Source organism: Filicampus tigris, chromosome 9 (assembly GCF_054856515.1).
Source record: "Filicampus tigris isolate MCC_2025a chromosome 9, RoL_Ftig_1.0, whole genome shotgun sequence".
NCBI lineage: Eukaryota > Metazoa > Chordata > Actinopteri > Syngnathiformes > Syngnathidae > Filicampus > Filicampus tigris.
Window position 1 is genome coordinate 18,429,729 of NC_141225.1, and position 14,887 is coordinate 18,444,615.

The 14,887-nt window shown below is 41.7% G+C and overlaps 1 protein-coding gene across 5 annotated transcripts in view; it reads left to right on the forward strand.

Annotated features, from left to right (window-relative positions):
• dlgap4b (discs, large (Drosophila) homolog-associated protein 4b) overlaps window positions 1-14,887 on the forward strand; it is a 101,268-nt gene that overhangs the window by 73,596 nt on the left and 12,785 nt on the right. For 3 of the 5 annotated variants that reach the window (XM_086039860.1, XM_086039861.1, XM_086039862.1), the window contains 6 exons: window positions 5,742-6,991; window positions 7,143-7,357; window positions 9,567-9,668; window positions 11,428-11,578; window positions 12,085-12,337; window positions 12,582-12,734. In XM_086039860.1, the coding sequence (XP_085895986.1) occupies window positions 5,795-6,991; window positions 7,143-7,357; window positions 9,567-9,668; window positions 11,428-11,578; window positions 12,085-12,337; window positions 12,582-12,734 (2,071 nt within the window). In that variant the 5' untranslated portion in view covers window positions 5,742-5,794. The remainder of the gene's footprint in view (window positions 1-5,741; window positions 6,992-7,142; window positions 7,358-9,566; window positions 9,669-11,427; window positions 11,579-12,084; window positions 12,338-12,581; window positions 12,735-14,887) is intronic. The other 2 variants (XM_086039863.1, XM_086039864.1) reach the window with 2 other exon arrangements.

Consider the following 14,887-nt stretch of genomic DNA (forward strand, 5'->3'; position numbering starts at 1 on the left):
TTTCTCCTGCCTTCACTCGCTCCTTACATCCTTCCTTCCAGCTGATGTTTAGATGTTTCCCTCCTCACATCTAAAACATGCAGGGTAGTGACCCTCAAGGGCAAGAGTTGCCACGAATTAGCGTTTTGTGCACACATTATGTTTTTGTTTCCACAATCTTTTTTTTTTTTTTTTTCAAAGTTCCATGTGCCCACTTTTCAACTTTTAGCACCTGCGTCTCCAAAGGTTTCTGCATGCACCTGATTTTTTTTTTTTTTTTTTGTATCATCAGAGGTCTTCTCAGCTGAAACTCTGTTTGTAGTTTGACGTGTTTTAAAAGACATGAACTCTCCTGACTGTGTAACCTCTTTCTTTGTTCCTCCAACTCGTCTCTCATCTTCCTCTGCCGCTGTGCTAGCTGCCTCATTCCCGCTGGATTGCTTTCATTTTCACTGGCGTCAACCACCAGCTTCACACTGTCGCTTCCTCCTTAACACTAAAAGTTTGAGACCCATAATTGTGAGCCCACACACAGACGCGCTGGAGTTGCCCCATGTGTTCCAGGCCAGTACAGCAGATGGACTCAGTTCTGACTGACTGAGCTGTGCACTAATGCTCTGATGAGAGGATAATATCCTTTTGCACAGGCTCGCCCACTGACTTGCTGGTGTAGAAATGAAGTGTAAAAAAAAAAAAAAATGCTCATGGTAATCTGTATTACACATATACCGGACAACACCAACATGCTTGCTAACATGGCCCAGTGTCTATCACCCGCGAATTGCAGCATTTGACTGTATTCATTTAATAAGTTTGTTATGGTGATAGTGGTTTGCAGTAATTTAGTTCATAGAATGAGGGCTTGTTCTACTATTTACAAACAAATCAGGATCATAAACCCTCAACATGATGGCAAGCAATTTGATCCCAATGCAAATTTAATCACAGTCATGAACATATGGTTCATTCAATACTTCTCTGATTGTCTAGCCTTCCATTTTTCTATATCATGTGTTCCTCATTAGGGTCATGGGTGAGGTGGAGCCTATCCCAATTGACTTTGGCCGAGTCGTGGTACACACTGGACTGGCCGCCAGATAGTAACAGAGCACATATCAACTAGCAACCATTTACTCGCATTCACGCACACGTGAGGACGATTTAGGGTCTTGGATGACCAGTGACGTGCAGTGAGGTTGGAGGCACTGAGACTCGTTAGACTCAGATTTGCACATTTATGAGCCAAGGAGAATGGCAAAGTTGCCATTAAATTAGCAGCCAGTCATTGAAGACAGTGGCAGGTGGTGCATTTCAGACCTGGGCCTTCGTTGCCACATTTAACACTAGAACGCCCAGAAGGCGGCCATTTGACTACTTATGCTTTAAATTTGACGATGTGACCCCGCCATATCACCTGCTATTTTGGCAGGGAATGGCCAATTTACAAATTAAAGTCATCTACTTGTAGCCAACGGAGTTGTTTGTCAAATATCACCTAGATTTGTCGTTCAACAGTTGTTGCAAAAAAAGTTGTAAAAACCCCTGGGTGTTTTAAGTGACCTAATCTCCTTTAAAGTAAAACAACTATCACATTGTAGTTTTACAAAATAATACACAAATCACAATATAACAATGTGTGGAATTAATGAGAGAGACCTTAACAAATTTCACGGATTTGGGATGAATACCATTAATACTAAATCGAGAAACATACTACAGCAATATCTCTGCGGTTTTGTGAGGGATTGCGTAATCTGAGGCGAGGTTTACTGCTCTCTGCCGCACTTCCTGTCTTGCCCATGAATTTGAAAAAGAAAGGCAACAAAGTCATGCACACTGTTCGATTTTTAAAAAAAATCAATATAAAGGCCAGATGAGCGAACTAAAATGGAAATTATTTATTTTATTTACTTGTTCTACTCTTAACACGCCATGTTAGGCTCAATCCCTTTCAGTGAGTCTAACCTGCATGTTTTTGGAATGTGGGAGAAAGCCACAGTAGGGCGGGTCTGAGATTTGCACATCAAAACCTGAGAACTGTGAGCCAGACATACTAACCAGTATTCCACACTGCTGTTCACTGATTGTATCAATCCAAGTTTGGAATTATTATCATTGTAAAAGCAGAACATTAGATACAGCTCTTGTCTTTAATCTTAATTGTGTCAGTGATATTAATAGCTCACATTAGGGTTCAACGGGTTTTTATGCAGCAGAAATTCACTATTGTGTTCAAATTAACATCAGCCTTGCGCAGCTCCAGTCTGAAAATGTGTATTTACATATTTATGATGGCTCCAGAGGTGATTTCACAGGACAAAATTAATCCGTGAGAACGTGTGTGATACTCCTCATCATTAGCATCCTTGCTGTCTGTCAGTTAATGGACTGGTAACAAGCTCATACTCATAAAAAAAGAATACACGTTGGTGTTTGTCTCTGATATTTAGCTGTGACACATGCCAGAAAACATAAAGAAGTGAAATCTGACTTTTTATTCAGGGGCATGTCCCTCCTCTGGTGAGTGGTGAGAACTGGACTAGTGTGGCTGAGGTCATGAATTGGACACTCTGCCAAAATGCCCCTCACCCCCCTTGAAGGAACAGATTGCAGCTTCCCAGTGCACGCGGCTGCCACCAGACGCTCCATGCAGGGTGTAATATTACACACACACCATGAGCGCTCACACTCGCATTGTTGCATGCAATGAGCACTAAACATTGGTATTCTAACTACTGAGTACAGATGCTTGACATAGATGATTCCCTTTCTGATGACTGAATGTCGCTTTTGGGCATCATTAATAGTCTGGCTGTTTCATTTGAAGTTACACTGGACATCATGATGACCAGGATGAATAATAGCTGCCCGGTTTTGATCGAGCGAGTGCAGACTTTCGATACGAGTGCTGTATGGTGGCAGTGACATATTACTCACTTCACAACAAGCAGCAGTTTGGCAGATACAATTATTCAAAAAAAAAAAAAGAGACTTCAAGTTGTTTATTTTACACTCTTAGCTGAAGTTTATGTCAAACTAAACATAAAACAAAGAGATTTACACCTTGGGATCTATTTTCATGCCCAGTGCGAGCGTAGTAGTGCAAAGAGCGGAGTAAATCTGCGCAGGGGCGGGCTGGACTGGGTTTTGGTATTTTCGCAGATGCTCACAGTTTGGCACAGTTAAAAATCGCAGTTTTGCACCATTGTGAGCTTGAATTCAGCCGACTTGATTCGCCACCAATCGAAGCATTCCCTTAAAAATTGGCACCTTGACACAGCGGAAGCAGAAAATGCTTTGCTGGAGTCCATGCAGGAGCACGCAAAGTAGTTTATGAGGATGCAAGCATATCTCTAAGGGCAAATGTAAAGTTGGCCAGGGTGATTACAGATGACCAATGTAATAAGGATAATAATAATAATAATAATTCATTCCATTAATTGATCTCTACACTGTTTCATGACATCCCACATATACACTTGGAGCTCAGAATCTGTCTGCGCGCATCTCGATTAAATTCACCAAATCACATTACAACAACTGCGACAATACATAAACATGATATCAGCAGTAAAGTTTACTCCACTTTCAGCTTTAACAGTGCGATCCAGAAATATAGCAATTTTTTTTCCAAAATGTCCCTTTCTATTTTATGTCAAAGGTAAAAAAAAAAATAAAAAATCTGCATTTAAGTTTGTCATTGTTCAGTCCCTTAAATGGCAGCGTACAGTTTTTCTCCCTGCCTCCCTTGACAGTGCACCAGTCAGTGTCTTTGGCAGCCATACTGCGTGGCACATTGAAGACGGTGTGTTAAGCTTATCTGAGTGGCGTGCCACTATGAGATCTGAGGCAGTTAGCTAATGTGGTGTAAAAGGATTTAGAGGATTTGACCCTATCAGCGGAGATGGCACTCAGAGAAGCTGTGTTAATGACACTAAATGAGTCTGTGCTTGCAGCATGCTAATAATGGGGGCTTGACAGCCAGGCATATCATTTGCAGAAGTTTTTTTTTTTGAACAGCTGTTTGATATTGATGTACTGAAGAAACATAGCATTGCTTTATTCAGGCAAGATGGAGGTCATGCGACACCTTCTACATTTGACTTCACCCAAAGCTTCGTTAGAAAATTAAATTACGTTACATCATGAATGAAGCATCATCTCGTAAATGAGCGTTCTTTGGTACAGCGGCTTGCAATTATGTTTTTTTCCCCTTCAGGTTTTGGATTAGGGATAGGTGAGCATGTCAATTTAGGCAACATGAGTGGCTTTACTTTGTAAATTTGAATGGCCTTTCCACAGGGGACAAAACGTGTTTACTGCATCACTGCATGAGTTTTGTGTCTGTTATTTGCTAAGAATGCAGCCAGTCAGGCATGTAGGCTCCAATCCAGCATCTGATCCAATCTGCTTTCACAGAGCAAGTGTCGAAGAGAATACGCCATAGTAATTAGTTTCTATTTTTTTCCTGAACTGTCACAGCAAAGATATTAGGTCTAATTCAGTAGGAAATAATAGCTATCAACCTTCACAAATTGTACAAAATGGGTTTTTTTTATAGCACTAGTAGTCATCATTAGGATCACAATTGATCTGGAGCTTATCCCAACTGACTTTGATCTTGAGCTACATGAGAAAGCTAAAAGCGATGCATTGTTTGATACTCTCACATAATAATACGGACATTATTTACATGCTACATTCCCTTACAAACACATTTACCAAACTACTGTATTTCAATCACCCGTTTGGCAAAACATTGTAAAATTCTCCTCCCAGGCTTCACTACAGTGTGACCACTGTGACTGGTTCTCTTTAAACCAACCAGACTTTGATTCTAAAGTATCACACACAGATTTGGTCCTTTGTCATTCCTTTTCCTTTGTTATATTGAAAGAGCCCAAAATTGAAAATAATGGTACCGTGAGATGAAGTTAGTTAGTTGAATGGTAACCATTAATCAGGGTGCTGAACTGTAAAAGGATCTTGCGAAATTATTATATTATTTTTCTTTGTACTTTTCTCTTTAATACAATACAGTATTGAGATGCTTGTCTAGTGGAGTTCTCTATTTCTGGTTTGATGACTCCTTCTTGAGGCTCTCGGCTCAAATGATCATAACCACATATAATAGCTAGTTAGCCTGCTTGATGCGTAATTCAACATTAAACTTTTATGCTTCACATATGCGCTCTCTATTCAACAGGGTTTTCTAAGATGCAATGTCTTATTAAAGAAATCAAGCAAGAAGTACAGCCAATTAAATTATTCAATAAATGCATGCTTGTAGAACTTTGTTTTTGCTAAGTACGTTGCTCTTTGGCAACAGTATTAATATTGCATAGCACAAAACACCATCTGAATTTCATGCTCGCTGATCCTATGAGATCAGAATTGTTTACGAGTGCCAGGAAAGTTTAGTAATTGCGGCCACGCGTGGTTAAGATCAAATCCAAAAAGAAGAGATTATTGATAATAATATTCAGTCCACATAGTTGTGGGGGCGTCTCGTGTGATCTGCCAGTAATTGTGCCCACTTTGAGCCACTAGCTGAAGATCATCATTGTTTCACATATTGTTGTTCCATTCGTTTCTAGCACAGTTGTTTATTGTAGCAGGCGATTCGTTGTCCATCATACACTTGTTCCTGGTCTGGTTTGCCTTGTGAGAGAGGAGTGTATCTATGACCGAGCTGAACATGTGACTGTCTTAGTGTGTTTCATTCTAAATCATTATTTTTTTTTTTTCTGTCTATGGTATAGGAGTCAACTTGTAGGTCTGGAGGTGTCCTAGAGGGCTGGACCTCCTCGCCAACATGAAAGGGCTGGGCACCAGCCATACCAGACACCTGTCTGACTCCTGTGACCCTTCCTCTGGCCACTTAGAGGCTCTCTACCCTCAAAAAACCAGCACCATGCCACGGAGTCCTTACCTGCTGAACCCGACAATGGACCAATATGGCACTATGGACCCCCATCTCTACCCATCGGTCAACCCAGGCTCCCTTCCGCCAGAATGCCTACTGCCCCTCAACAACCAGCTGTCAAACAGCAGCACCTTCCCCAGGATTCACTACAACTCCTATGATCCATCGGACTTCTCCCCGCCTGTGGAGGGCATCGGTGGAATGAGAACCGGGACATTGGGAGCGTCCATGTCTATGGGCATGGGATCAGGGATGGGCATGGCTGAGCTTGGTGGACGAACATCAATGATTACAAGCGGCTCGGCTACTATATCACATCACATGACCAAGAACCAGGCACCACGCAGTCTCCTGGAGTTTGATAAGCAGCTACCCGGCGGTCGGGATGGCTTCAGCACCTTACAGTTCCACAGAACGTCCGCAGTAGCCGCAGGCAAACAGCGTACGGACAGTCCTGGTCGCATCCGTTACATGCTACACTCGGTGCAGAAGCTCTTTGCAAAGTCCCAGTCGCTGGAAAGCCACCACATGAAAGGAAACATCAACGGACGCTCAACGGGTAGCGGCGGAGGTTCGTCGGGCACGGACGACGGAGGCAAGCATAACCGCAGAGCCAAAAGTAAAGATCGCGGGACTAAATCGGAAACAACCGCCAAGCGACGACCGCGCTCCAACATGTCAGGCTACTGGAGTTCCGATGATTTGGACAGCAATGACATAAGCAACTTCCACAACACCATGGCGATGATGACCGTAGGACGCCCCACTGGCCATGAGAACCAGGGCGGCCAGAGCAGATACATCCAAAGCGGCTACAACACCATCAGCTCATCGAAAAGCAGCAATGACATGAAGTATCAGACACTTGCAGCGCCTACGAGTGGAGGAGGAAATGGACTTGGAGGACCAGGGAATGTGCTAGTGAATGATAACGACTATATGAAAGGAGGGTCCTGGTCCGCGCTGACTATGGGCCAGCCAAGGCAAGTGATCCAGAAGGGCTCAGCCACTCTTGATAGGTCCTTGCTCAAGTCCAGGTCATGCCAACAAGAACTGACCTGCAACTACCTGCAGGTTGGCCGAAGGGTAAGTGAGAATGCCGAAACAGCGGGCATGAATGGAATTACTAACTGCCACCCTTTAGGATGAACGTCGCTCACCGTAGTGAAACAGAAAGTAGTGTGAGAGTGTGGTGTAAATTTCGAAACAAAACGTAGCCGTTTATTGCTGCCCGTAGGGCGATTGGAGCAGCTCATTAGGCCGCAGCGGGGGCGCCAATGAAATTCCATGTCGGCGCATGCGCAGCGGAAGCTACGTGAAGGCCATGGCAGACATGGAGGACAGCGAAGACTCGGAGGGGAGCCCCAAACCCTCGCCAAAGACTGCCGCTCGCCGCCAGAGCTACCTCAGGGCCACACAGCATTCTCTGAGTGACCAGCTGCCCCCGCGCAAGTAAGGCTAACTAAGACAGCGAGTGCTATTCTATAACAACATGTTGGATACATTCTAATCAGTCCGCATGAAGTGGGAGTGGCCATTTGATGAGTTGTTTGTTCTCTGTCGAAAGTTTCAAATACATTTGAAAGGAAGGAGACATTTAGGCCCATTTAATTACAATTGGATGGTGAAAAAGCCTGTTTGCGTCTCACAGTGCATTCTAACAACAAACACCCAATTAATAAGCTCTTTAAAGCACACTTACAACAGGCAGACACTCAAGGGCACTTAAAAAGCCATTTACATGTAGTTAGTGGTCTGATTTGTTTCATTTACGACGCAAGGTGCAGAGAATTGATAGGCATAACATCATTACATTTGAAAGGGGCTCAACAAGCTTCCATTTATTTGCATTGCATTTACATTCTATACCAGTACTGTGAGAAATACTATTAAAACACACACAAAGAAGTCTAGCTCAAAATGCGGTCTTACTGCGCACTTGGGATGATTTTACTTTCCTTTGCTATTTTCATTGACGCGCAGTTAGAAACAGGCGGTTTGCGCCGTCGTGGGTGTGAACACAGCCGACTAGCTTTGCAGCCAATAAAAGCGGCTCCGCGGGTGGATTATGTCAAATTGGCCAGCGGTAATCTGTGAAATAGGCACTTGGAGACCACCTTCCAACCCGATTGTTCGTGTACAGCGGGGTGATTTTAAAAATATACAGTATTAAAGGTGATAATAATAACAATGCGTTCAATGAATTGATTTCTCCAATGATTCTGAGATTTCCATGCACACTGTTGTCATATTTATAATTGAAATAGAATGACATACAACACATACGCCCGCAAAGCTCAGAATTTGTCCGCCTGCTCCTTGATCAAATTTAGACCTGGTAACAGCAAGTGCAAAATTTAGTCTACTTTCAGCCACCAAATTGTCAGGTGGCGGCAAGTAAAAGAAAATGCCCACAGTCCGCTGTAATGCCCAGCATGGCGAAGCGTGGTCTGCCAAATGATCAAACAGGCCAAACGAGGCTTGCACCGGCATCCAAATGAAGATGTGCGCGTTTTTACGCCTGAGTGTTCAGACGCTTTCTACCAATATAGGGCCCAGCGTCTTACACCTGCTGTACCGCATTATCTCAAACAATGACCTACGTATATAGACTGTAAAGAAAATTAAATCTCCACATAAAGGTTTTTCAGTATGTGACCTGCAACTTTCTTTATTCATATTCTAGTCATTGGAAGCAGACAAGCCTGAATTGCCTCCATGTAGCAAGCTACACTTTGTTAACGTCACATAAAATGTCTGAACAGAGCACTTTCTTTGTAGCGATGACAATATTGTGAAAATGGAAGCAAGACAGCACTGCCATGTCTTTTAACGTCTCCGCCAAATTCAAAACATTTGCTGGAGGACACGCACCAACCCTTGGAAGTAGAAACAGATTTTGCCTCCAGCTACATTTGCCGTGGGGATCAAATAGTCGCCTTGGTTTTTAATCTAACAATGATTCAAAGAAGAAGAATTCAATGTTTTGATTTTTGAAAATGATAATTCAATATAATTCCTCTTACACTAAGATGTAACTTTCAATTGAGGGTACTGAATTTGTCATCAAAACATAAGCGGCAGTTTACATCAGAACATTCCCTCAGAGCACACTGTTATATTAACAAGGTAATTAAGAAATGTGATGTCTTATCCGTACATAGTCACAAAAAGACTTCTGATGGCAGTGACATGCTCAGTGACACAAATATTTACTTTCGAGTGATGTACTAAGGTTTTTGAGAAAGACAATTACATTTCAGGTGAACCATGATGCTTTGCTATTCGTACAAATGGTTTTGAGAAATGCCCTTACCGTTTTGCAAATTTCTTATGGGAACTGCGCCAAAGCGACTGAAAAACAGTAATAAATGAATACAACTGTATTTAGCATTTATGGAGATCACAACATCGGGCCACAACATTTGGTACACTAATGCAATATATTGATCCAGTGCACAAATTCTACGCCTCCAAATGAAGCACTGTAAGGCCCCCTTTGAAATTGACACTGTCACAGAAGCATGAATTTAACAGGACATTATTGTACTCGGTAGCATGTTTATGAGTGTTAGGTATCGCTAATACCATATTGTGTACAAATGTAAAAATGCATAAATGACTAACCCGTGGCTCTCTTGTGGCCTGCTGGCGCGAGCAGCAGACCCCTGGATTATTCCTTATTGCAAAGGGAGCTGGATGCCCTGTGGTCACCCATCCACAGTGTGTCCTCCCTCAACCAACTGAGCAGGTCAATGAGCAGGTCAGTGATAGGCCCAAATAAGACGCATCTCAGGGCTGTGCTGTTGCTTTGCAGACAAGTCAGCAAAAACATCCTTTCGGTGGCAAAACCACGCCATGCTGCCAATCACAGCTGCCCACCAGCAAGCTTGTAAATAGCATTTGCCCAACAGGTGAAAACTACTATTCTGTAGTTTGACTCTGGGGAAGAAGTTGTGCACATATTTCCTCTGGTTGGCATTGACATTTCCTCTCGTAATGATCACTGTGCGCCAGCAAAGACAATGTTGTCAAGGTTGTCTTTTGTTAAGCATAGCCATCTTTTGCTTGTTTTGGCACCATGACTCAGTGAGCAGACCATGTGCCACCTGCCATTACCAGCTTTGCATGCTCTTGACGCTGCGAGGATGGAAGCTTGGAGTGAGATGACATCCCTTACAAAAAGGTTTATTCAAGTGTACTGTTTGTATGCTTTTTAAGGTTAATGCACTGTGCTTATAGTTAATTTTTTTTTTTTTCTTTGGGGGGGGTTGTGTATGTTTTTTCTGTGTGTGAAGAAGTGGCAAGATGTGTGAAGTAGAAACACAGAACTTTCCACCTTCAAATCTGGTGTATATTCTTAAATTGTTTGATTATTCTTTATCGTATTTGTCAGCGCTACGCATTTCACAAAAATTTCATAGTCCGTTTATCGCCTTCCATCTGTAGCTGGGGTGCCCTTCCGCCATCCATCTATCCCCCTTTTTGTCCGGCCGGACCAAATAGTAATCGCCTATAGGCCGATCCGCCTATCATTTGAAACGGGATTCCGTTAGTGTTTCCGTCTATCAACTTCGACCAACTTTCACTAGCACCCCTTCCGCCCCACTGAGCAATATTTGAGATGAAGGCCTCATCGTGGCTGGATTTAAAAAGTGTCTCCTTTTAGGACTCAGAAGCTGTCAAAAAGCCTTGGTCGTGGCCAACGGGAAACGGAAGCCTCACCGCAGCCATTAAAGCCTCACCCTGAAAATAGACGATTACATAGACGGAAAAAATGGGCTTCCGACTATGCTTAGTCCGTCTATTTTATTTTATTTTTTTAACTTTACCGTCTTTCATTTATCCCCTACAAAATGAGTGTCCGACATAGGCGGATGGAAGGACCGGTCCATCACAGAGGCGGAATGCCCAGTTCTGGGATTTATAAACACAGATCTTGAAAAAAAGAAATGTAAAAATTAATAAATAATTCATCACACATTTTAATGCATTTTTGGTGATTATTATTATTATTGATACTGTGTACATAAAGGAACATTTTTGATTTTAAGATAATATTCACTATGGTTTTATATCATTTTCAGTTCAAGCCTATTATTTTTCACATGGCTTCTTTCAAGACATATGCCATCGTGTACATTTCTATTGATTTTACAAACAATATGTGTTAAAATGGTATACTTGCTTTTTTGTACCACAGGTGCATTGATGTTGGTATACTTAATACATGACATTGGAACCAGCACTGTATGTACAGAATACTTTTTTGTAAGGGATAAATTGAAATTGCAAACTGGAGGAATGTAACAAGGAAATAAAATTGATGCCTTGATAATAATACACTTGTCTTTTTTATTTTTCTTCCAATTGCCACATAGCCGATCTTGAATTTCCTCTCTTCCTGCCTCCCGATCATCATATATTAACATTGTTTGTTTACCCTTCCTTTGCCAAAGTATGTCCTCGTGATATTGCTTGGTCTTCCTCTTTGACATGAGTGCATTTGTTTTGTTCTGCAGTTGTCTTCCATCTCTCCGAGAGCTCGCCAATAACCGCAGCCTGGACAACCTTGACTGCATTGAGGGTACAGGCTCACCTGTGCCACAATGGGATGATGATGACTTCAGCCATGCTTGCAGCACATTGAGCAGACGTAGCTGTATGGGACAGGTCAGTGCTTCAAAATGATAGTCGGCTCTTGCATTTGATGTGCTGTTAGTAGGCCAAGTGAGTGCCAAAATTGCATTCTTGGGCCAGTTTATTTTTTTCCTGCTTTGCTTAGAAGTTAGACAATATTTTTCTTACTTAATAAAAAAAAAAAAGTACCAGATTAATATTTCATGAAGTTATCTCCGGGCAGACTTTCTCACTCAAAATGAAGCTAAACTCTGCAGATGCTCTCATTTCCTATGTTACGCCGATCTCTGCTGTATTTGTATAACAGTAACAAATTATTTGCCAGCCGACCCCATAACACAAATGACCATTCACACACAGTCACAGTTACTTGTAATGGCAACAAATAGGCTCCATCACACCTTCCATATAAATAAGCGCAAGCGGTATAGAAAATGGATGGATAGATGGATAAAATTCCAAACATTTTCACATACATGGTTCCATGGTTAAAATAAACAGAATGTTTACAGCTATCTCTTTCATCTGCTTCCTTGCAGCTCCGGGACCTGGACATGAGTCATCATTATGAGGACCGTAGCTCTGACTCCACATTCCGAGATTCCCGTTCCCATTCTCAGGACAACCCAGAGCCTCCAGACTTACCCATGCCCACTTGCTTCCGCTCCCGCAGCCACAGCTACCTGAGAGCCATCCAGGCGGGCTGCTCTCAAGATGACGATGTGACTTCCATAGACTCAGGCTCGCTCCCACCAACTGACACCACTGTTCGCACCTACGGCACCAGCACTGGTGAGTCACAGACTGGAAAAGCATAGACTATACATGTACTGAAAGGGAATACATGTATTCTAACAACCATCCTATCAATAAAAAGGAAGAAAGAGGAGACGAGCTTTATTTCAACTGATGACATAGTTTTAAATAACCATTAGTGAGTTGGAAACTTGTCCAGTAAAATGCACACACACACATACACACACACGCACACACCCCAGAGTTTTAGTTCAAATGCAGCCTCTTTTGCCCATACTAGACGGCCTTTCTACACAGTGGAAGACATGGAAAGAACAGTTTGGCTCTTACCTGATAGCCACTGGCTTGGACAAAGCTCCAAAGGAGAAACAACTTGCAATTTTTCTGCAGCGTTTGGGAACAGACAGACCACGCATCATACCCACACACACAGGTAACAATGTCAAGCCAGTTCTTCCACCCATCCTCAAACCAGTTAGCACTTACTCGAAAGGGACAGCTGGTTGGTGCTGATTTGCTGGCGTTCACAGCATCACATTCATGCTCTTTCTATGGTTCACAGTCACATTTACAATGACTTCTTGGGATTTCCATGCTCTTTTATTCATCTCCAAACATTGAACATTCACGTTCTAAGGTATCCATAACTACATTCATTGTTGTACATTATTTGACATACACGATAGAATATAGCTTAAGTTGCACAATTGAAAATAGCTCCCTCTTGTGGAGCTTGTTACGGAACTACAATTACAGCTCCCATTTAAGAATACTGAAAATCTAGATTCTAAATAGTTTTAAAAGGAATAGTAAACAAAAGATTGTGTGGTTTGAAATGCAGTTTTATCGATCCCAGTAGGGCTCCAGTAATCCACAGGAAGTATTCAATATTTAGGTGAATCCTTGGCACACGAACAAAACCAAATGTGCATAGTCTGATGCAGCGGTTCTTGAACATTTTGGGTCCAAAGACCTTTGCAGGGAGAAATCTTTCAAACATAACTACCATGTATACTCCTAAACGACTTGGGAAACATTTCAGCCTAAACAGTCATGACCTGTCTAGTCAGGAATTTTACCTAAATATTCATCCCCCATTGCTAGCTAGAAATGATTGCACGGATATCATCTTATGACATAGCTTTATGGTTTGTATCGGGACTTGATCCTTGACTTCCTAATTAAACTAAATAAATACAATGGATGGATGGGGAATAGGGAAAATATTTTTTAAAGCCCTCTGCATATTTCATTGCTGCACGCAACTGCATTCTCTAATCACAATAATAAAGTCTGGATTTCCAATGCAAATATACGACTGTATTAGATTTACAGGATATGTTATGCGTTAAATCCCGATGGATGTTGTGTTTAAGTTCTGACTGTAAATATTTGGATGGTCCCGCGCAGCTTCAACTGTGCCGTGACCGCAGTGTTTGCTGTTGTGATTATTAACATCCACATAGTGGCGCTATTCACCACCCGTAACACTGTAAACTACAGTGCAATTGTTGCATTCGAGGTTCGGAATTTTTCTAACCGTGTTGAAATCGTTTACTGTATAAGCATCTTCATTGACTTTATCTTTTTGTGCAACAATAATAAATGTCGTGTTTATTTTCAGTGTAAGGTGTATTTAACATTTTATCTTTAAAATTAAATTGCATCGCATCGCTTCGCCATCAATTAAAATGAATGTTCGAGCGTCCGAGGTTAATTTGAACGCACCATTCGCAATGCCACCACGCCCCCTCGAGGTCTTTCAGGCTTCAAACAAAAGGAACACAAATCTGCACGTCTTCTGTCACTTTCGTTGACAACTTCTTTCTTAAAGTCTACCACTCTTCTCTTTTGCGTGTGTCGGACTGAAAGGTAAGTTTTTTTTCTTGTTGAAAGTTCGTTTTATAGGAGCTCTATTTAACTTGATTTCAGATAAAAACCAATACACCTTAATATGTTTCCCTATATGAAATAACTCGAGGAATACTGTATCATATTTTAGCTCACTTCTTACCTAATATTTAAAGAAATGCATTTTGGCTGGAACACTTTTATTCATCAGGGGAAAAAGGTTTTCTGTAAATTAAAATTACTAATTACTTAAAGTATACTTTTTGTGTTGCATTGTGCTTGTTGAGTCAAACGGCCTCTGGGCTGAAAACATGTGTTTGCTATGTCTTGAGTCTGCAGCGTGTTTTTATTTTCAACTATACATGCTTGGTTGTTGGTATATGTGATTCGAACACAATATTGTGGATTACGCTATTATCAAATAGGGTGATCATGTTAGTGACAATGGGGATTGTCATGCTTTCTCGCAGGGTTCTCATTGTTTTGTGGCTGTGATTAGATTAAACAATACAGAAGTGCAGACAACTTGGCAAGCAATGCTAAACTGTTAAATAGAGTGGCACAATCCACCTTTTGTGTTTCATTGTTCCTGCATCTTGTCTGACAAAAACTAACATAAGGACAACTCTATTGTCACATAACTAACACTATTTCATGTAATTTGACAAAACTGTTTTTTGTCTGTTTTGTTTTGTTTTGTTTTGTTTTGTTTTGTTTTGTTTTGTTTTGTTTTGG